The sequence below is a fragment of the Aythya marila genome, assembly GCF_965140915.1.
Source record: "Aythya marila genome assembly, chromosome: 6".
NCBI lineage: Eukaryota > Metazoa > Chordata > Aves > Anseriformes > Anatidae > Aythya > Aythya marila.
In genome coordinates this window covers 17,504,949-17,527,977 of record NC_139047.1, presented here as the reverse complement: position 1 = coordinate 17,527,977, position 23,029 = coordinate 17,504,949, and the positions used below count along the sequence as shown (strand labels likewise).

Sequence of the window (23,029 nt, the reverse complement as noted above, 5' to 3'; positions counted from 1 at the left end):
ACAGCGACACCCAGACCGACCTGTAAGGAAGAGGTCTTTCTTTGGAGAAGAAGCACATTCCGTTACTTAGTTATTATTCTTTGTGTTTTTCATGCTGCATTTAACAGGAAAACGTTTCATGAGAATATGCCTTTTCCCCTATCACATTAGCCTGCCTATCCTCCTTCCCAGAGGGATAATATGTTCTTCACAAGAGATTTTGTTTAGATTGTTTGTATGGGCATTTTAGCCACCTCCTCCTGTTCCTTCTAAACCAGAGCTTTCACATACACATTAATATATGGCCTGACTCTACTGAATTGTGCACGCCCTTTAACTCCCAGCTACTTCATCAAGAACGCCTGGAGCAACCTAATGCAAAAGCATTTAAAAGAAGGTGACATCGCTTAATGGTTCACCCTTTCAAACTCATTCACATGTGCTTAAAAGATAAGCCAGGTCACTTCCACCATATATTATACTCCATGTGATATTGAAAAACTTCTGCATGACAGTTTTAAGAAGTAGAAGTGGACTGGTAATAAAAGTCCCATTTGTCCTGTCAGTGGAGGGGAAGAAACCTGCTCGTCAGATTACTAAGTACAGCGACACCTTTTCACCTGCCTACTAACATATTTCCATCTGTCACCCTGAACTGGCAAAGAATTCCCTTCACAATAAATACACAGCCTTATGAATTTGTACTGATTCAGAACAAATTCTGGAGAAGAAGGCAATTCTTACAGTTTTTAAAGAATAAGGAGTTTTATTATGAAGTTCATCTTTATAGTGTGTGCAGAAAATGACCAAGAATGGTCAAGAAAAATAAGTTCGTTTCACAAAACCAGGAAGATGAATATTTACATCGACTTTCTACCACAAACAATGAAATACCTGGAGCAGTTGCGGCAGTAAATATTCTTTTAATGTCTTGAGAGCTTATCGAACAATAACTTGACATTGTACTGACACATACCAACAGGGGTTCAAGATGTTTAGATAGCCCTGACCAAGCTGTACACGGCAGGAGGTCAAAAAAATGTTGGCTACACACTTATGTGAACTCTGTTTCTCTGTTGTTTTAACTCATGAAATTGATCTCTTACGGGGAACTTTAGGAAAAATGCTTCAGTATGAAAAAAACAACACAACCAACTCTACAATATGATGTCTTGATATTGGAAGCAGCGATTTTATCCAGTCCTATCTCAAGTGTTTGTTATCATTTAACATATCCCAGGACTCTTCTCAAATTACTCTCTGCTTCCCTTCACAGTTGCATCTAAAAACAAAAATTATCCTTGACAAAACAAAGAATATCACATACTGCTCTGAAATATTTTAAAACACTAAAATCAGGTCTATGAATTACCGCATGTATACAAGAGATATTTGCCAACAAGTATATTTATACAGTAAGAAAAATACCGTAATATTTGTCCTAATTTACAAATATTATAACATTAGATAAATGATGCTGTTGGCTTTATTTAGGAAATGCTAGTTACGGAGGTTGGAAAATGAACAGCAATATGTAATTGAGCCCTTGTTAAAGGTATTCATCAAAAAGGAGACATTTTTGTTTGCACCTGTCCCCTACACTATCTGTTTTTTTTCCTCTCTCGGCTTCTGCTTCTACTGCGTCTGCTCCTTTCTCTATATTCCAGTTTACTGCAGTTGTCCCCGTTGCTCTCTCTGTATTTTTTCTCCTGTCTGTGCACATCTGTGCTGGGGCTTCTGGTTTCATTTTTCCTGTGCCGCTCTTCAGCTGGGCTTTCACTTGGACTTCTTCTTTGCCTTTGCCTACTGTAACTGCTGTGACTTGTGCACGGGCTTCTCCCTCGCCTCTCATCCACACTTTGGCTTCTCCTATCCCTCTCTTTTCTTTCAGTCTCTCTCTTGTTGGTGCTGTGGTATCTGCTTTTGGGCTTTCCTTCCCCCTCACAGGAGCTCTGTTTGTTGTTCTCCGCGGAACTATCTTGCTTTAAAAGTCTATACTTCTCCCTGTCTTTGTCCTTGTTACCGTGACTACTGGAGAGATCTTCATAAAGTTTTTCCTTCCTAGTCCTTGCCTTTCCTTCTGAATCACTGCTGCTAGCCTCTGAAAACTTGTCTTTTTTTCTTTTCTTAGAATACATCTTCTTTTGTGCTGCTTTATCTCTGCTGTCAGTCTCACTATCGCTGCTGCTTCCTGAAGACTCGCTGGAGCATGAGGAAGAGGAGCTCATCTTATGTTTCTTGTGTTTACTCTTGCTTTTTTTCTTTTGCTGCTTTTTCTTCTTTCTGTCCTTCTTTTTCTTTTTCTTCTCCAGACGATCCAATTTCCTTTTATTTTCAAAATAAAAGAGTAGTGCAATCAGACTTGTTAAGACACTCTAAATTACAGTCATTGTCTTTTAAAGTTGACTACTTCAGATGTCCTACACAGTAAATACACTATTTTCCATAAAAGCATGTTGATTTCAATCCTCTTTCAGCCAAGTATTTAAAATTATTTTAAGCTTCTAACCTTGAGCTAACCATAATTACAATATAATTTTGCATTTCCTTAATTTACAAAGAGATAAGTTTTAGCCTTATCACTAGGAATACATGTATTCCGTAGTGCTTTTTTATTGTCAATCTGCTCTTTTATTTGTGCATCTTCATAGCAGATTTTGAAATTGAAAAAAAAAAAAAGCAATTAGCATTAGCAAAAAGATGGAAATTGAGACTTTAAAGCCTACCTATGTCTCAGAGGTCTCCAGGCAAATAATACTGCTGTTTTCAATAACCTCTTCTGTCACAACTAGAAATTTTAAATTTCTAGCCACAATTACAATACTCTATCACTCACATGCATTCACTGCCATTCAACTACTTTTACCTAGCTTTCTATTTTCAACTCATTGCCTTCTGTGTTTATCCTCAGAAACTCAGTGACTGAACAGTGAAACTAGTTTCAGCGCACTGAAAAAAAAATCCTTTCAGACTCCTAACATCTAAAAGACCCACATACTTAATGAAGTTCAACTTTGAAAATATAAAGTTCTATAATTAATTGTGTTGGGGCAGCAGAAGTTCACAAATACTGCTTTAAGTTACTCAGACTACATACAAGTTCCTTACTTAAAATAAACATAATATGCACGATATTTTCAAATAATGTTTTATTATATATGCAAATATCATATGTACCTACCCTACCCATGTACGGCTTAACCATACACCTATCTCCCCTTCTGCTCCCCATGTATACAACATGTGTTTTTAACCCAAAAGGCTGACTGCTGTTTTAACTAGTGATACCTGTATGAGATCTACCTGGCAGTAGTTCATACTTTTCATCTTAGAAACGCTCAGGTTATTTCAAGATAATGTTGCAAATTAACAGAGGAAAAAACTGTGAGTTGCCTGACGTACAAAGTCAGTAGGGTAGAAGCAAAGAATGAAAACCTCATTAACTTTTTATTAGAACTAGAGAAATACGGGGAGCTCCCTCTGCTGGCTTAGCTAAAGCAGCAAACTACAAAACCCTGATCCTAGAGCAGTGCTCAGCTAGGCCAACCATCAAGTTGACTTTAGCTGCACAGAAGATGATGATGATAACAAACTTGGCCAAATTGTAAGCCAGTAAACCAGCACATACAATTTTTAATACCAGAAGAAGATACTGTAAGCAACAGAATGCAAAATAATATTTTTAAATACCAATTGTCAGCATTTTCAATGAACCAATTATTATTTCAGTATCCCAGTTAGAAATGAGGCACAATGCAAATGCAGCACAACTAGGTTAGAATGGATGTATTAAAACAGAACAGCTGGATTAAAAAAAATACGTTGCACAGTGCTATTTGTGGTCAAGTGTATGTTAAGCTAAGTGGATGTTCTGCTGTACCAATGGCATAGAAGAGTTACAAGGACAATGCTGCACAAGACAATGATGGAATCAGAACTACTGCCAATACTGATCCCTTCCCCTAGGTACCAACACTTACCTTAGAAGTTTCTGTTTTTGTTTGGTTGACAATGATTTTAAAAATTCAACTTCTGGATCATCATCTCCTTCACTTGCAACAAATTCCTAGGAAAATATTGTAGGACATTAATTTTTTGCATAAAAATAACCTCTTCATTCAGACTTCTGTATTAAAAGTGATGCATCTGCATGTACCTTATTTTTGCACAAGCACAAATATACTTGCATTACCAAGTCAGCTGAAAACTCTTTGGAAGACCGACATACTTGCTATAAGGAAAAAAAACACAAACCACCCACCCACATCCTATCTCAAAACTGAGTAGGTGCTATAATGTGGGGGATAAACATCAGAAGTTATTAGTAACATATGAAAAATCACTGCTAGAGAAAGAAACATTTCTGAAATAGTTAATAAAAATGAACCAATTTTGGAGCCCATATGATTCTCTAGGATAAGTCACCTCATTGTTACCATGCTTGGGTGAACAGGTAAGATGCTAGTCCTGCTCAAACCCAGAGTAATTTAGGCAAATTACTCTTCTATCTCAGTTTAGTCATTAGGAAAATGGGCATTAGCACATCTACCTTACCTGTTGCGTTATTAGTCTTTAAATGTTCATAAAGTGTCCTAGCAACGCAAAATACTGTAATCATACAATCTGCCTACAGTATCACAATCAAAGCATAGCTACTTTTAAGACCCTGAATTCTTCAAATTATGTGCATCTGGAACACTACAGTTCTCCACTATGATGTTTTTAATTTTAGCCACACTTAGGAGGGGAAAGAAGAAATAAAGATTAAAAAGCTCTTCCACATACACACAAAAAAACAACCATCACACCTAACATAAAGCAAACAGACTGGTATCTCAGTGATCCATTTAACAGTGCCCATCTGTTACATGTATTCTGGGGTGCATAGCTTTTTTAAATGCACGGGTACACACTGAATTGTTGATTTATTCCAGCATTTAAAGGACAGCTGAGGGCTGTTGTCCCCTCTCTATTTCAAACTTGGTCACTTGCTGGCTTGATTATCCTGCCACATGAGCAAAGGTTATTTCGTTGTGGCTTGCACAATAAATATATATATATATATATATATATATATTTTACACTTTACATTTTTATCAAAGCACCTCAACTAGAAGTGTACCTTGTGCAGTCTAAATAAAGACAACTAAATTTTTGCATTCTCAGAAATAACAGGTGTAACAATATTAAGTGGCAAAACCCGTAACCATTCTTTCATGAAAAATTAAATTTCTTGTCATCCAAATGAGGTACTTAATTTATTACATATAGTTTTTAAAAAAGTAACATGATTCACCATTCTGACTAAAACAGAGCTGGAGAACACAGTAAGTTTCTGGAGATTTTCTACTGGTACAGCTATTCAGCTTTCCTATGGATATGCATATTGGAAAACATTAAGTAGCAATTCACAAGCAATCACATTTAGATTTATAGACATTTTCAGCTTACTGGTAAAAAGATCATTACCTGTGATGGATCATTTGCGGTCAAGTTTCTCCCCAGTACATTTTGTTTCAGTGCAAACCCACTGTTTCTCATCTCCGCTATTAGCTCCGAGGGGTGCATTGATGGCCCTGTTCACAAAAATCACAGTTTGAATGTATCATTTATATCTCTCTACCTTTTTTGGACTCCACAGTAGGAATTCAGTTGAAGCTTTGTTAAGTAAAATCACAGCTAAATCAAGTCAATAATCTTCTGCTGAGCAAATAATCAGATATGATTTTCTAAAACAGCAGTCTGGAGATTCAGAATAGAAAATAATTGCATTTTTCTTTAAGTACAAGGGGATTCTCTTATGTAACTTTGTCATGTTGAAAACAATATATTTAGGTAAGTCTAGTAGTGTATTTCTACTACAGTACAAAAAACACAGGAAAACTAAAGAAACTAAACGATACAGTAAGACTTTTAAGTGTCTCCTCTCCCCTAAGACAATGGGAAAGTACACTGATAATATGCCACCAATAAGGCATTTTTCAAAATGACATATTTTTGAATTGACTTAAATGTAGCAACTAACTATCATTAGAAACTTGGTATATATATGGAAAATAAATACACAAAAAAGTTAATCTACGTCCTTACTTAGTTTAGTGACCCTTAAACAGGTCTCTGGGCGTTACTGTAAGTCTTCTCATGAGTTTCAGCTTCAAAATATGCAGTATGTTGCATTAGAGTAGATGTTTAGGATTAGGCACATCAGCTTTGCTTGGATTGTTCAAGCTTGACTGTGTCACTTACACATCCCATAACTCAATCTTTTGCTTTAAACGAATACTGCAATCAGCAAAACCTGAAGTAATTCTCTGATCAGTTGCTTTCTGTTCACCCCAAACATACCCTCTCTGGTTGGTCACATTAGTAAATTTCCATACCAGTTCATTCACTAGCCTTCCTGTCAATGAATTAGCAATACTGCATAAGATAAATCTAGTAGGTACAATTAGAAGCAATGTAAAACTGAGCATCAAATAGACGACTACCAATACTTCAGAGAACTAATTGCAAATGATAAGATTAACTTAGTCTTATGGAAAATATTGATCCCGCTTTGCGGTTTTAAGAGTTTCTTAGTCGTGGAGAAGAACAAAACTCATGAATTTTTAATGTGGAAAAGTATGAAAAGTGATTGGAATTTTTTATTATGGAAAATATGAAATAGTACCTTCTCAAAACAAGTCAGCTTCATCTTTTTCTTAGTTTTCCTGTATAACACTTTGTTCACAGAAACAAACAGGCCTTTATGTAAAACAAGACTGAAGAAGATAAAACTTTGGAAATAGTTTAAGGAGCCCCCGTGTTTCTTTACAAGTTTCTTATTTTACCAGGCAAAGGAATTTTTTAATGAGATACCTTTTAGTCTCTCCTTGAGTTTATATGATCTATTAAGTAGGGGCTTTTTTTTCCCCTGCACATACATTTTTAACAAAAGAGTTTTTTCTTTATATGTGTTACAGTGTAATTATAAGCTCACTGATGTTAATGAACATATATGTGTTCTTGCATCTACAGTTTTGCTTATTTCAAATTTAAAAGACTAATCAAAGAGAAGAAACAAAAGTTCCAGCTCCCTGGTGTACCTATACATGCTTGTTAACACACATGCGTGTGTGCCAAGTACAGAATCAAAACCAAGCCCTGTATGAGGAAGTTGAATGGAGACAAGTGCAAATTCTCAAAGAAAGATTTCACCATAGCAAAGAAATCAGAACTTTTGACCTGATCAAAGCCTGTATTCTCCCCTTTATTCAAACATGGGAAGAGCCACTGCCTAACAAAGAAAGGTAATTAACTCTGCAGGTATTTCCCCCTTGGTGTCTTGGGGCACTGTACACACTTTGAACTGTACTGTATAACTAACAATTCCCATCAGTGTGATTAGGTAAACAGAGAAACACAACTTGTCCAAATTTATACAGGAAATCTGCAAGAAGACTAAGAGGGAGCCCCTACTGTTACAGTCATGCACAAAGACTAGCGAACAGACGTGCACGAACAGACAGGCACGAAGGCATACCTGCCTACAAGAGCACAGCGCTAACTGATCAGGCATTCTTTACTCACAACAGCACTGGAAAGAGATAAGTAAAGTCATTTCCTCTTTTACATAAAAAGCTAATCTCAATGCACGATATTACTGATGTTTGTGCTTTTCTGTCCAACTGACAGCAGTTGTGCTTTAAAGCACAGACCAGCAGATGGGAGCAGGCCTGTGAGAGGCCTGCTCAAGCCCGGATCCACCACACAACCACACACAAAGCTCTGAGTTAGTTTCCATTTGCTTTTTAAGAGATGAAATCAGCACTAGGTTTAAAAAACAAACACACATACTAGGTATGCTTAAAAGGAAAGCAAACTAGGCTAAAAATAAATTTATGAGTTCTGCTTCTGTGCTTATTAATGCCATCAGGGAAACACATTCATGGCTCCATCTGCTACATTTTAGTTGCAAGATGGTACTACGATAACAAGGACAGCTAACGAATCACTGTTACTCCTCTTTTCTGCACGTATACAAGCTACATTAAACATACCCACAGAACCCTGTGACTAAAGTGGTTTCTGAATCAAGTTATTTCTGTTTTGGTCTCCCTTTAATTGTGGCGAGGGAACAGTAATTTAAATTCATCCTGGCTTGTAAGGAAATGCCTCCACAAAGCTTTTTTACATACATTAGTTTTTCTATAACCAAAGGGTTCAGAAAACAACAGAAAATAAGTCCACCCCATAAATGAAAGTACAATAAAAAACAAAGTCCTATTTTACAACCCTTCATGCGCAGACTGGGGCCAGGCACAACCCAAGCAGGCCAGTTTGCTTTGTAGTAGTCTTAAAAGCTGTGGGTGACAATGTGTGAGCAAACAACCACACTCCTTTCCACACTATAAAATTAAGTAGGATATTTCTCCTGGCTAATACAAACAAGGAAGACAAAAACAGTAAAAAACAAAACCAAACACTGAACCTCACATAGCATGTCTGAAAAAAATTATTCTCAGAAGTGTCCTTGGCTTATTAGGAGCTAAAGCTAAAACTGTGGAGCCACCAGTGTGCTTTCAGGTAGAGGGCATCTTCCTTTCATTGGTGTGACTGGCTGTGGAGTCGTGCTTGTTAGAGACATGACGGTGTCCACTGTGATCAAACTGTTTACTTGGTAAGCCAAAGAGGTAAATCCTTTCGGTTTATCATTGATTTATGACTACACTTACAACATCACCCTGCAAGATCTTCAGACAAAATCTGAAGTCAACTATAGCTATGCATCTTCCTTCAGTTAAGTTCTCATTAAATAAATAAAATATTAAAAAAAAAAAAAACAAAAAAAAACAACCCTGTATGGTTTAACATGGTAAGAACAGATAGTAAGTTTAAGTTGAGGGGCTCTTGGCTAAGATATTGGGAACTGATGCTAGCTAGGTATTCCTTGAACAGCAAGGAATATGATTCCAAGGAATCATTTATACATGAAGGTAGAAAAACACTGTGTACTGTGCAAACTGACGCCCTCATATACGTGTTTCCTTATAGACTTGTGAGATGGTCTGTGAAGAAGCTCGCTGAATCATCTCATGCAGGTGAAAAGGTCTGGAGATGACATTGTGTCATGAGTTGACAGCAATTTAGATACAGGAATCCTGTAAAAATAGCTGATTGCTAGGACTTCTAACAACTAGTCTTTCAGCATTCATCCATCAGCTAACTAAAAATAAGTTCAAAGCTATAATGTTTCATCATCTGTTTTTTATTCTTTCTGAAACAAGTCAAATACAGTACCTTGCTATTTTTGAATATGACTATGTGTCAAGCTTATTTTCTGGAATTTACATTTTGATAGGAAAAAAAAAACCTAAAACTTTTCCAGATGACACTTGTTTAAAACTGAAACATTTATCTTTTGTAAAATCCAGTCTCAGAAAAGCTTTTTGCCACATATTGAAATTAATTGTATGCTGATATCATACTTATTTTTGTGCGTTAAGACATGTTGTTAAGTTTTCTGCAGCTACAGGTACTTAAAATTATATTAAGGACTTGCACAGGCTCCATAAATAAAGACTCACAAAAGCATTTTAAAAATATTTTTTCATGGTCTTTACAATTCTCAAGGAATAATGTTTTCAAGCAAACAGGCTACAGTTTATTCCTGCTTCTTACTTCTCAGAGAAGTTCTTAATGCATTAATTCTTTCTTCTTTTTAAGATAGCATTTAAGGAAAACATTGAGATAGTTCAGTTGACTCAGAGGTGGGGCATTAAATCTGGAAGCTCAAACCACTCAATGAAGAGTGAAAAGAGGGTTTTTAGTCTTCATCAAGTACAACCTGAGTGCAACCTTAGCTTGACAGCTGTTGGTGCATCCCTACAATATTCATACAATTAAATAAATAGAAGAGCTGTAAATAGAATTTTTCTGAAGCGTATGTGAGCATCAATTATACTGAATTGCAGAAGGATATCATACCAAGATTTCTACAACATTTTGTCAATTTGCTTTTATAACAAAGAACACTCCAATTTCTTATCGCACTTAACTGAGATCAATTTAACAGAATCAATTCTGCTTCTATTAAACAACCAGGGGGCAATATAATTCTGGATTTCAATTACTAAATGCCTAGCTTACAGCAAGCTCTCCTGCCCCACATCATTACCCCCACTCTCAGCCCAGAAATGAGAAAAACCTATAGCTGAAACTCATTTTCAGTTCTGTCTGTACTTCTCATGAAGCTGTGTGTGTAACACTTTGTTGTTGCCAAAGTATTTCCTCTAATGAGCATGGGCAAAGGACTCCTCTTGGGAGAACAATGCTAGCTGTAACACACCATCCAGCAGACCTCCATTAAAATGTCTAAAGCACATTTTTCAAATTACCCAACATTAGAGAACAGTATGTTAAAGCCTCTTTTCATAACAACTGTGATTAAATACCACTTTTTCTACAACAGTTTCAGTGGCAGGAAGGACAGACAATAATATTGTGATTGCCAGTATCACTAAAAATAGCGCTTTTACATCTATCTACTCATGATGCATACTCGACAGTATCTCCTCGATTTATTGATAAAAGCTTTCACTGCCGTCACCAGTACAGATAACAAACTGAAGTAGTCTTTGCAATCAATTAATTTTCTAACTAGGTTTTTATCATGGAATACATATGGAAAACAAAGAGATAAGAAGCACTAATATTGTAACCAATATGCCCACCTGCAGCAAAGGAAATTATAGCAACCAGTTGCGCTTACATAGTGGTTGCTGTTATGTATTGTTACAAATTGAAGTAGACTATTCAATTAAAAATACAGAAAAAAAGGAGTAGATTTTTCATGGTGCCATTTTAATTACAACTTTTAAACCTTCATTTTAACTAATGCTCATTTTGTGTCTCATCAAACCGGAATATGCAGAATACATTTGGAGTTTTGTAGAGCTTTCCTATGCCAAGAACGCATTCTGGTGTGGGATATCTTCTAGTTTACAGATGTGATCATTTTCAAAATATCACATCATACCATTCGACATCTCATGATTTCCTAATGGAGAGGCAGCTCATATGAACATAAATGTGAAAAAGCACACTGGCTGATATGCTAGCCATTCAGCAGTATACTTTGCACTCAGTATACGCCCCTCTATCAATGTTTAAAAAGTCACCTATGAATCAAGGACAAGATACTCTTGTATCCTTTATAGACTTATCCTTTATAGCCACGTAATTTTTGTTAACAAAGTAGGCCTAAGCATGTTGTCATCATTCTTTCTTACATGCATCTTGGACAGTATGATGCCATAACTCTTCCAAATTGAAATTTGATTTTCTATGTGACAACAATATTAAAGTCATGCTCTGCTGTTGAATTGATCGATCAAATTGGCAACTACCACTCAGACTTTAAAACCCCCTCATTAGTGATCCTTAAACAAAACAAACAGGATTTTATTGAATTATCCATTAAAGATGAACTGCACATCCTAAGCTCACACATGACACAACTGAACTGCAAACAGCTCTTTCACGTTAACTAGGTGTTGGAAAACCATGCTGCTAGTGGGTTTTAGCTTAGCACACCATCGCAAGGAGGATGAATATATTCTGAATTCAGAATGTTACCTTCTCTGTGTGGAAGCAAATGCCTAACATTTGGATACGAGGCTTTTTAGGTTTTCTTCAAAACAGAAACTAATTTTCGAATTCGCATGGACAGGCTTGTCAATAACATATCCATACAGCTTTTGTGCTCTCCGCGCAGTTTGATATGTTATTTTGCAGATGACATAAAATGCACTGAGCATAATCACACTGCATCTTGTGTGAATTTTTATGGTGGTTATGACAGAGATAAGAATAGACGTTTCTTATTTATCTAAATGACAAGGAGTTATCATCATAATTATGTGACCATGATCCTTGTCTTGAAGAACCCAGCAAATTTATGCTGCCTCCACTAATTCATAACTGAAAATTTTTACTGATAATTTTTCCATCCATTTCAGAGATGACTGCATTCAGACCATATTTACACTTCAAAGCAACTGCTCCAGTTGGCATTGAGAGAGACCAATGAATGCAAAAACTCTGGCTTTTAATTAGCTTTTCTTCGAAGTAGCTGCAGTTTAGCTGAATTTAACACTTTGCCATGCTTTTGTCATAGGCTATTTCAGAGAATCTTGAATTTCCTTTTTACTTTTTTAAGAAGTAAAAACCATTTAACTTATCAAGCTGCTATAGCAATCCATATTTATCACTCAAATGCCAAGCAAAAGGCTTCTAATAGAAATCTGTATTTTATGCATTCACACCAAATACAGAGGCTTCTTCTGAAGCATAAATGGAGGATTATTCTAAAATGTGTCAGTTCTTGAACTATGTGGAGATTTTGTTAGGGCTCCTACTGTTCACAATCAAAGGTCTCAGCTGCAGATCATAAAGGAAAGTTTCATACACTATGCGTTTCTACAGATGACCATTAATACAAATGGTCACAGTTAGCATATTCAAGTACTTTCTCTTTGTTAATACAGATTCAAGAGAACACTTCAATCCAGTCCTGCGTTCCCAATACAATGTAAATTTTTATCTGTTGAAAAACAAAATGGTACCATACTTGTCACTGAAAAAAATGGAGTGAGATTACAGACATAATAATATATGCTTAGATTTCATTTTTCCTGGCTCAATATGGTTGATAATTTCAACATTTACCGTAGAAAGGAATTTTACACCCCAAAAAGCTTCAGATCATCAAGTGACAGACACAACCCCAATTAGTTCAGGTATACTCAAAAAAAAAAAAATTATTGGCATTAACTGAGGTGGCTTTTTTGTTTGTTTTGTTTTGGTTTTTCTTCAAAAAAATCTTGGTAGAACATCAGGCTCTGGATATCCAGTCACATTTTTATTATTATTTGTCTGAATTATCCTTAACATTTAAATCATTTTACAGTACTTGCTTTCACTGTAATTTCACTGGAAGAATTATGTACAGAGCCAGTTGATTGCAAAATATTTGAAGGATTTCATACTAGAGAAGGATGCCCAGAACTTTCCAGGATTAGGTTTCCTAGGCCAACATTTTTTATTTTTTTTTAATGTTAGTATCTCACTAACTAGAGCATTCATAAAATTACCTCCCCATCTGAGACTACATTTCATAATGTAGTAATGCCTTTTTTCATAAGAAAGTAATAAATTGTTTCCTAGCAGTTTTTTGTTGTTCTTGTTGTTCAAAACAGATATAATTTAAGTTGTAAGTGTTTAAGCTTTCATATTTTTATTTTTATTTTTTTTATCAATTTCTTCCATCTGCCTCCTTCAAAATGGAAGAAGAAGATAGATTGCTTGCACGAAAAAAAAAAAAAAAAAAAAAAAAAAAAGAGTATTTAGTTCACCCAGCCAGGGCAGTTACAGGCAATGTTGAAGTGAATTAACAACATTACTTCAAAAACTTTTTGCACATAAAACCTATGAGTCCCTGTTCTAATAAAGTCAAAGGTTTTTCAGGCCTCACACACAAAAATTATTGAAAAGCACAACAAAACAGATGTTGCTGATTAATAATTTTTAAAAATGTACAGTCAAACTTTCAGAGGCTACTGACATGTTTTTCTCCTGGTACACATTACATATTTTACACATGCATATACATGCAGTTGCACAAAGTCAGCACCACAACAGGTATTTTCATCGTCTGAACTTTGAAAGCTACGATTCTATCAGTAAAAAAAAAAAAAAAAAAAAAAAACAACAAACTGTAAATCAGTTTAGCCCAAAGCAGCATTTTGATTGCCTAATTTAACTTTGCAAAGGAGAAGTAAATCTTATAAGTTGGTCTCTGTAAGCCTCACAGCTGGAGCATTCTAACACTACTTTGCAGTTTCCAGTGATCAAAGTAAGTTACTTTATATCTAAAACTAAGAATTTCATAATGGAAATAATGCAACACCAGGGGGTGCAGTTATCATGAAATAATTACACTCCTGGGAGATTACAGACAAGGCTGTACCCCAGGGGTGTGATTATCCCATGATAACCACATCCACTGAAATTGCCTTATTGCAAAAATAATCTCTATTCACTGGTGAGATATTATTCAAAAGGCGCTTTTTTAATGGTAAGATTATTATTTTTTTTTCCAGTATGAATTACGAGCTAGATTAGTAAAGCAGTCCCAGAAGCAAAATAACCAAGCCACCAAGCCTAAGTTAAGGTACTGGTGGTAATTATTTTTCTGTTTGTTGGAGCGCTGCAGTGTATTTCAGATCCCAAAACATAGTGGCCTTTTTTCCTCATAAAACAGAGTTGTGTGCCAAGCATGCATTAACCTGCAGCAGTGCCACCTGAGCAAACCAAAGTCAACTGCTCTTTGCATGCAAGTTACTCAACACTAAAACTGATTGGCGATTGCTGCTGTGGTTTATGTGACAAGAGGAAGATCGCAATGCAGTCGTCACATAAGATAAATTCGATGACAAGTATCTTTCTGCTGAAACAAGAGAATTGCAGTTTGTAGAATTTATGGGAAAGAAAAAATGGTGGTTATTTATGATGCTTGAAAAATTATAAATAGGAGATGAATAACTCTTTCCTCATGAGGAAAAAGAGCAAGAGCTTTAGGTAATGCAATTCAATTTGACACAGAAGTTTCATTTTCATTCATTTTTAACTCAACCATTTCCCTTGAGGCTGAAAAAAAAGCCTGAGCCCAGATAAGATATTTTACTTCGCTCTCTTCCTGGAGGAGGAGAACAGTAGAACAAAACACATACTGCGCTTGTGTTAATTGCTCTTCAATATCTTCTTTGCCTGTAGAGATGTCAAAGGAAACAATGCTGGCTATTAGAAGTCATGTGTACAGTTCTCGTATTAGTAGTAGAAGAACAAAGTAGAAAATTTTTTGAAGCACCTTCTAATGGCAGACTACTCTGGAAAACTTCTGTCAACAAACAAAAAAGGCAAAAATGCTGAAATGCAGGAACTGTGCTTTTTGGCAGCTCACCATACAAACCTCTAATTCACTGTTCTGCTCACATGCTATTTCTTTCCCTTTAACATGAAATACTCATTTGGTAAAACAGCTTCTGCATTACTTAACTTTTCATTCAAATAACGAGTCCAAGTCCTACCGAAACTTACTGATTTGGGCATTTAAAGATACAAATTACCCCCTGTGCTTTTATTAAATTGAAGATGCCATTCAAAGAAGATCTTTGAATGTCGGCTTTTTGGGGGGAAGAAAAGAAGGATGGGGAATGACTGCTGCTTTTGCAGTTTTTAACTCAGTAATTTAGTTTTCCTAATAAAGCAATTTTCACATCATTTTCTGGGAAGAGCTTTTGCTTTTAACCAAGGAAAAAGATGAAAGTTTCCCTCCTATTAGGTGAGTGCCAATCCTTTGTAAATGCATCAAGATTTGTTAGCAATACTGTGGCCTACCACTGTTTCCTTTCCAGATTAATTAGCTGTTCAGTAATGTTCCTGAGAGCAGTGACCATTCTACAAAGGAGATTTTTAAAGACTTCAAAGTTATTGCATGATGCAATTCAGACATGAATCCAATTACTCACATTTGGGTAAATGCGGGAAGAGAGCAGCGAACAAGACAAAGTTATCTACCTTCCTCTGCATTAGGTGTGCTTCTCTAAAGCAGAACAGCAAGGTTCAGAAGAACATATCTCTTAGAAGCCTTCCACAGGGAACCCACACCATTTCTCACAAGATACTTCTCAAGAAATCAGCAATGTCAATGGGCATCTAGTATCAACTGTACTACCACAAGGTCAAGGGATTTCAAGCACTGACTACTTTGGAATTTGCTACCAGCCAGGATGATTTGTGGTACGTGGACTAGCACCTTCCAACACTGTGCTGATGCATGGTATGTTCTAACAAGGGAGAAGGATTTTCAAAGTTTTAAGAAACCTAACCTAAAGTTAGGTAGTGTGACTACCAAGCATTGCCTAGAAAAAAAAAAAAAAAATCAGTTAAATGAAAAAAGAATCATTAGATCATCTTTTTTTTAGGATGACAAGACTACAGATCAGAATAAGAGCTACTAAGTAAATAACTTCAGAGCAACAGAACTCTTTTCAAGGACCCTATCTAAAAATTCCAAAGATACACCTTTAAAAAACAACCAACAAGCCTGTTCCTTACACAGCAGTATTTTCTACAGTTCTAGCCAATCAAAAAAGAATGGTGTGGCAACAGATATTTTCGAAGTACTGTAAAATAATCAGAAAAAAAAATTAGAAATTTAGTCTAGAGACATAAAAGCAGAGCTTGAAGAAGTGTGTTTTACAGAAGAACAGAAGAAAGTTCTTAGAGGTGCAGACTGATTCAGCATTAGGGCTAATAAAAAAAGCATTGGGTAGATATAATGAAAGGATACAAAGAGCAATAAAGAGAAATAGTCAAAGCCAAGAATATCTGGGGAGGGGGGCATTGATCAGAACATGTCAGAATGTTTTTTTTTGTTTTTTTTTTAGTAGTACAGTGTCTTGTTATGAAATAAATAAACACTGCCCTGACAGACTGACTGACTTTCAGTTTAGGTTAACTTTACAGAGCTGACTGAAGATCCACAGCACAGCAAAGACACTTACTCCCATTCCAGACAACACAGGACTGGTTTCAGGGTTCAGAAAATACTATTTATATGAGACAAACTTAATCTGTCCTGTGCATAAGTTACGAGTCTTAATAGAATCAGTGAATTCAGTAACTTGTATTCTCACTAAACTGTGTGCTTCGTTTACACTCATGCAAACTAAAGAAGTCCCTAAAGGTGCATAATTTAGCTTGTTTTTAAATCAGATTAAGATTTAGAAAAGCTGACGAAAGGATTGCATGCCTGAGGTCAGAAAAAGCAGACAACCTTTTTACTGCTGATCTAATTAATGATATTACTACTTCCTATAAGCCTTTTATCTGCTATTAAATCAAAAGTAATTGTTTAACGTTACTACTAGTGGTTTTACATATAGTTTGCCTGAAAGAAAGGAAGAGAAAGTAGTAGTATCATCACAGCTGATTGTTTAAATCCAAGAACAGTGTCTAACAAATTATATATATACAAATCCTGATCTGTCACCCGCCCCTACTTGCTGAAATCTTTCCTCTCAGCCTGTTAAGAAGTCTGTGCTCAGCATAGCACACTGTCGTATAAGTTCCAGCGTCGAAAATGTTAGGTCATTTGCACAGTCTGAGAACATATAAATAATTTTACAGCTCTTTCCTTCATACAAAATTCATCATGTGCAACCTCTCTTAGGCTTACGTATGGCTGTTTGGGAAGCTAACTAGAGACAATCTCTCTCAGTAGGAAACACCCACGCAGTCAAACTTTGCCCGCATCTAGATAATTAGTTTGGTTAGGTTTGAAGCAAGTAGTTAGCCTTACATTGACACTGCAAAGTGTCCATTTTACACTGTTACAAATGATGAGTCCATTCCCAAGTTTGTGCAAGTATGCACAAATGTTTTCAAATTTCCCAGCCAAGCGCTCCTAAAAATTGCCCACATAATTTGAACTGAAAGAAAAAGTTCTGCAGCACAAAAGCATATCTGACACCTACAGCTGCACCATGTAATTCCGCCACCACCAAATGCTCCAAGCACAGTTTCTTCTAAGATAAGAACAAGGTAAGAAAATGATTTAATGTTATAACCTATTGAATATAAAGGCTGTGAATGTAAACTACAGGATTGCTAATACAATGGTATAATCATCAGACAATGCCTAAAAGCAGAGGAGTGTAAGAGACACTATTTCCTTTAACTTAAGTCTTCTACGTCTCATCTCAGAGAAACGACATATCTAGGTGGTCTAATTCTGAACGGCAATATTGTTGGTAGGCTAAACATGTAATAAAACTAAGAGCTACTACATAAAATAGATAACCTGAGAAAAAATGGAAGAAAAATAGATGTTATCAAGTGTGCAACTGTAATGGTATCCCTACAAAACTGAATACACATGGCACGTGATCTTAAAATGCAAAACAAGTCTGAAGACTCACCTATGTTACCAGGTGTTTCCTAACAAACCACAACTTTAAGAATATCAGAAGTGTTACAAACTTGAGTCAACTTATAACAAACTACTGTAGGCAAACAACATTCAATTTGAATGTTTATATCCATCCACTTCTTTAAATTTAATCTAATACTAACAGAAAACTCATAAAGAGAAACAAAAAAAAGTAGTTCCTGAAGCAACAATAAGACAGCTGAGAAGAAACCAGGCATTTGTAAAGATGGTTTTGTCCATATTAAAAACAACTACATATATTTAAAAAAAAAAAAAAAAAAAAAAAAAAAAAACTCTCCTTTCTCCCCAGATGATTAGCAAAGACATCCTGCCACATTACAGATTTCCAAGCAGTTTGTCCAAATCTGAATTTCTGAACTGGGACAGTCTTTGACAATATGGGGTTGTTGGTTTTTTTCTGTTTGTTTGTTTTGTGACAGATATTGTCAATCTTATATAAACAATTTAATGGCAGCTTCTGAATTTTTGCCACAGATAGAATTAAAGGCAACAGTGTTTACAGATTCTTTTTAAAATGTGTTACTAATTAAACAATTAGATCCCTAGCTTTTGAAGTAATTTGAAATTGGGGATAGCACAGTTGAAATAAAGAAGCATTTTCCCCATTTTATTAACCCTTTCAAATAAGATAAACTTAAACCTTCCAAAATACACCTGATGATTTTCCCCAAAATTTCTAACCAGACCCTTTGAAAGGCATTCACTGCCTACCTGAACCATCGCTGGAGACTGAACTCGCGTTAATTCCAGAAAGGCCAAATAAAGGACATTCTCGATCAGTGTTTACATGACCCCACTTGTGGCATTTAATACATCTCACATTCCGCACCTAAAAGGAAAACAAACAAACAAACCATAATTTACCTAACAATTCAACCTAACACTTAAAGAAATGTACATGTTATTAGGCATAAAAAAAGCTTTTAAACTCACTGATAAACAGATGATAAAATTAAGAGAGTCCATGTGAATGTTCTGCGGTTAGATAATATTTGAAATATACCCAAGACATCCACAGAGTGAAATTTATGTAACTTGCCTGGATACCAAATGGTTGATCTCTGATATTCATATCATCCTTAGCATATCTGTTACACAAACACAAAAAACAAACATATTAAATTCACTTTTTTTTTTTTTTTTTTTTTTAAATCATCACATACAAAACTACTTTGAGACCTCTTATTGTTAAGTGTACCTATTTCAGAGATATGCTTCTGGTAAATGTTGGCTTTAATGTATTTTCAAACACGGACATAAAATTCAAAGAAAAACTAAGCTGATCAAGGAAATGGTTCCAGGTTTAGAGGTTTTACTAATTAACTGTGAGGAAATGGAAGGGTTACACATACAACCTGCTTAAAAAGAGTAAGAAGTAAGAAAAATAAGAGGTTATGGAAGGTAAATAGGAAAAAATATATATTTCTTTGGATAAAATTGAGATATCTTACTTTTCTCGAGGGGCGACTTTTTGCCATTCAAATTTGTATTCAGTCTCTCCTTCTTGCTATAAAACAGAAAACACAGAAAGTTTGATTTTTAAAAAAAAAATAATAAAGTAAATAGGTAGAAAGCAAAAGAAATGGTGTAATGAAATACCTCTTTAGCTTCCTCTTCAAGTTTTCAGAAATCATGAAAAGAAAAGAGATGATACATTAATTATACATTTAAAATGCAGCTGTCACCTAATCTGGAAACAAAGTATTTTACGGTTTATACTAATACAATAGCACAAATACTCAGAAAGTAACATAAAGTAAATAGAGCACACTAATAAATAATCAGCTTCTAGTACATGCAGTTACAAATCCTTTGAAACCAAATCTTCTTAGAATTATATTGCTTTGATATAGAAGCACAAAAAACTTTAGAAGTTTGCCAAAGCAACATTATACCATCAGGCAGCAGAAACGTCCTGGAGTTGGACTCTACAATGTGAAGTTTTCTTTGCTTTTCAGAGAGAGAAGGATTTGTTTCACAGTCACTTCGTCTGTCATACCAGTTATACAAGGAGTTGCCCTGGTAGGTTATCATTAACTTTATAGTCAACTCAATTGGAATTTAATAGATGAAGCTTAGTAGAGAAACCTAACCTAAATTTCTCAAAATAAAATAGTGCCTCCTACAGTACAGTACTCTGTTAAAATACGTTTTTTCACTAGCCAATTCATGAAACTGAAATTGCAATTTATGAAAGGTTTTCCTCTGACAAAGTTTAACATGATTCCTAGCAGGCATGGGCTTACTGCAAAACAGGTTCAATTTATATTAAACTCAATTCTTTGGTTAAAAGGATCTCAAAAATACCCTAAAAGCTACTTAACAAAAACTACTGTGTCAATCACTGTGTCAGTCCCATGGGCCCATACTTACCAGTACAGCTTCATGTTAAAAGTGTCATATTTAAAACTTTTAAAAAATTAAAAGGTCATATTTCAGTAAATATGATGAAAATATTAAATATGATGAAAATAAATATTTCAGGCAAATATGATGAAATATTTTGGCTATATTATTGCAGATAGAATTATATATATATATTCAAAAATAAAAATTCAGAAATTCAGCTCAGTGGGGACAGTAATCAGTAACTCATATTTATGAATCTACTAAACATAGACACAGACCCACCAGAGTTGGATCATTCAGTATTTATTTCTTTATAACACTTCAGCTAATTAACTCCTTGATATCTCCCATGCCTGACATGGATCAGGCTGAATTTTGAGCAGATCTTTTAAGCAAAAGTGACCTTGCTGTTTCTAAAAAGGAGAGCAGGCCAAACACAGGTTTGTGTAGTCTGAGTTACTGTGTTGGTAAGGTCTAGTTCCTGCCCCTCATGCAATGACTTTGTAATTGGTTAGAGAAACACCTTTAGTCAAGGACTGAATTTCTGCTGTTGCCATAAAAGTTATTTTATCTTTTTCTTCTCTTCACATTGAACTGCTGCTTAAAAACAATTTCTCAGTTTAGGAGGAATCAAACTATTATTACAACAAAATTATTAAATAGTATGCATCTCCACATATTCCCACAGGAAGAACTAAAAACTATACCTTCTAGCATTAACTCGCTTTGAAAATGTTATTTTAAAATATAAGACACTATGCTTGTTTCTTTGGAGTGATTTTAGCTTTGCAACACTGTTTGCTCACAGTCAGGAAACCAGAGTACCTTTCTTTGCTCCAGGTGGGGCCTCATACATGAAATTAAGACCATTCTTCACACGCTCATCACCCATAAGCAATCTAAATGAAAAAGACAGAGTTTGTAGTGTTACACACAAAACATTCACATTCGTATTAATTATTGAAGAAAAAAAAAGAAAGAAATGTGCAGCAGGAAATTGTGATAGCAACTTGAAATTTGTCATTTGTTAATCTGAGCACCAAACGTTGAATATCAAAAGAACTGAGAGACCAGTCAACACTTCTGTATGCTCCACTGCGTACCAAAGATCACGCATTTCAAACACAACTGAAACACAATTCTGTGTTCACAAAATTATGGAAAACAGATTCCTGTGTGATCAGAGTATGTCACTGTACAAGGTTACTTGCTGTTCTGTTCAATGTAGCAGATGTTAAAAGGAAAATGAGGACCCACATAAACCTTTTGAAAGAAGTTCTTGTGACTTCTGCTTAAACAGATAATAACACACAAGTCACTGACCTCACTTACGGTCAGTGGCGGACAGTCTGTGAAATAACTTACACTCAGATGACCTTCGCTGTCATGAAAAGAGGAGGTGGAAGGAAGAAGCATGTGACGGTATGCCAATTCTCACCTGTTATCATAGGATTCCTGTTCTTTAAGATACTGTTGCATTAATTCTTCTTGTTTCTTTTTATCATATGATATTTTCTGTTCTGCCATCCATACCTAGTAAAAACAAGTCAGTTTCTACTTTAAACAAACAAGAACTTACTGTAAAGATCCATGTACAACTACATCACTTGTTTAGTCTACTGTAAATTGACTTTGTATAAAAGATAAGCTGAAACTTCAACAACATTTCAGAAATAAAACGTGGAAAAGTTTAGGAACACAAATGGAAAGTAAGCTCAGAAAATGCCCTGGGCTTTCCCATACTGACACCCTGACACCCAAGGCTCAGGGCAGACCCTGATCGGACCCCAGCTTCTCTCAGGAGCTCTGGGAATGGTGACATTTTTTCTTTTGGGGATGAAATCTCAGCAGCCAGGTCAGACAGCAGGGAAATACTGGGAAAAGGAGAGCACACGGTGCCAGGAGGGGGGCTCCCTTGTTGGTGTATGGTGTTTATTTATCAACGGAGATGCGTGTTCAGGAGGCGGAGCCAGGGAAAGAGAGTTACACAAGCCTGTGAAGAAGTCTCAAACTGCAACTATTTTTAAGCTTTTTTTCTTGCCTTTTCCTCCCCCTGTTTATTAACACTTGCTTTTCCAAACCAAAATCATCAGCTTGAAAAGATAACACTGAGGACGGCGTTGCCACGACAGGTCAGTTTATGCCACGGGAGACGTTCATTAGAAAGCGAGAACACCAAAATCAACGCGAATCGCTTCTGAATGTCCAGTTAACGCCTGATTTCAGCCGGCAGCGGTCTTTCACGCTGCGGATCTCCTGGGGGCGTGAGCTCGAGTGTAGCTGCCCGACCCCTCCCTGCTCCTCCGAGCCGCGGGGGCAGCCCCGACCCCGCCGGCCCCCAGCTCCCTGCCCCGCTGCCTGCGGCCGCCCCCCCGAGCCCCTGCACGGCTCCGGAAAGCCCCGGACACCACGGAGCGAAGCGCTCGGGGCACGGCCGGGCCTCGCCGCCGGGGCACCAGCTCAGCCCCCCCCGGCACCCCTCACCCCTCACCTTCTTGATGTTGGACTTGGAGGCGGGGTGGAAATCCTTCTTGCACATGAAGTTGGCGAACGACTTCCCCATGGCTGCGGCTGCGAGAGGGGAGCCGCCGCCTGTCCGCACCGGGCCGGCTGCGGGCCTTCCGGGGCGGGCGGGCCTTCCTCTTC

The 23,029-nt window shown here is 36.4% G+C and overlaps 1 protein-coding gene across 2 annotated transcripts; it reads right to left on the bottom strand.

Moving 5' to 3' along the window:
* Positions 1–730: 730 nt before the first annotated feature.
* On the bottom strand, positions 731–23,005 carry CIRSR (corepressor of RBPJ and splicing regulator). Of its 2 annotated transcripts, XM_082763555.1 has the most exons (10): positions 22,875–23,005; positions 21,822–21,916; positions 21,209–21,282; positions 19,634–19,647; positions 19,486–19,541; positions 19,074–19,122; positions 18,746–18,863; positions 5,449–5,555; positions 3,960–4,045; positions 731–2,304 (listed from the first exon to the last, which is right to left on the bottom strand). In XM_082763555.1, the coding sequence occupies exons 1-10, from the start codon at positions 22,944–22,946 to the stop codon at positions 1,581–1,583; spliced, it is 1,395 nt and encodes a 464-aa protein (XP_082619681.1). In that variant the 5' UTR covers positions 22,947–23,005; the 3' UTR covers positions 731–1,580. The 2 variants fall into 2 exon arrangements, with proteins under 2 accessions (XP_082619681.1, XP_082619682.1); XM_082763556.1 differs by lacking the exon at positions 19,634–19,647 and having other exon boundaries at positions 22,875–22,919.
* Between the last annotated feature and the right edge of the window lie 24 nt (positions 23,006–23,029).

Excerpts from the sequence above, each read along its gene's own strand:
- CIRSR (XM_082763555.1), bottom strand. The coding sequence starts at position 22,946 with ATGGGGAAGTCGTTCGCCAACTTCATGTGCAAGAAGGATTTCCACCCC. Across the intron at positions 5,556-18,745 it reads AGTCTCCAGCGATGGTTCAG|GGCCATCAATGCACCCCTCG; the intron begins GTAGGCAGTGAA and ends TTTTGTGAACAG. Across the intron at positions 4,046-5,448 it reads CCGCAAATGATCCATCACAG|GAATTTGTTGCAAGTGAAGG; the intron begins GTAATGATCTTT and ends ATATTTTCCTAG.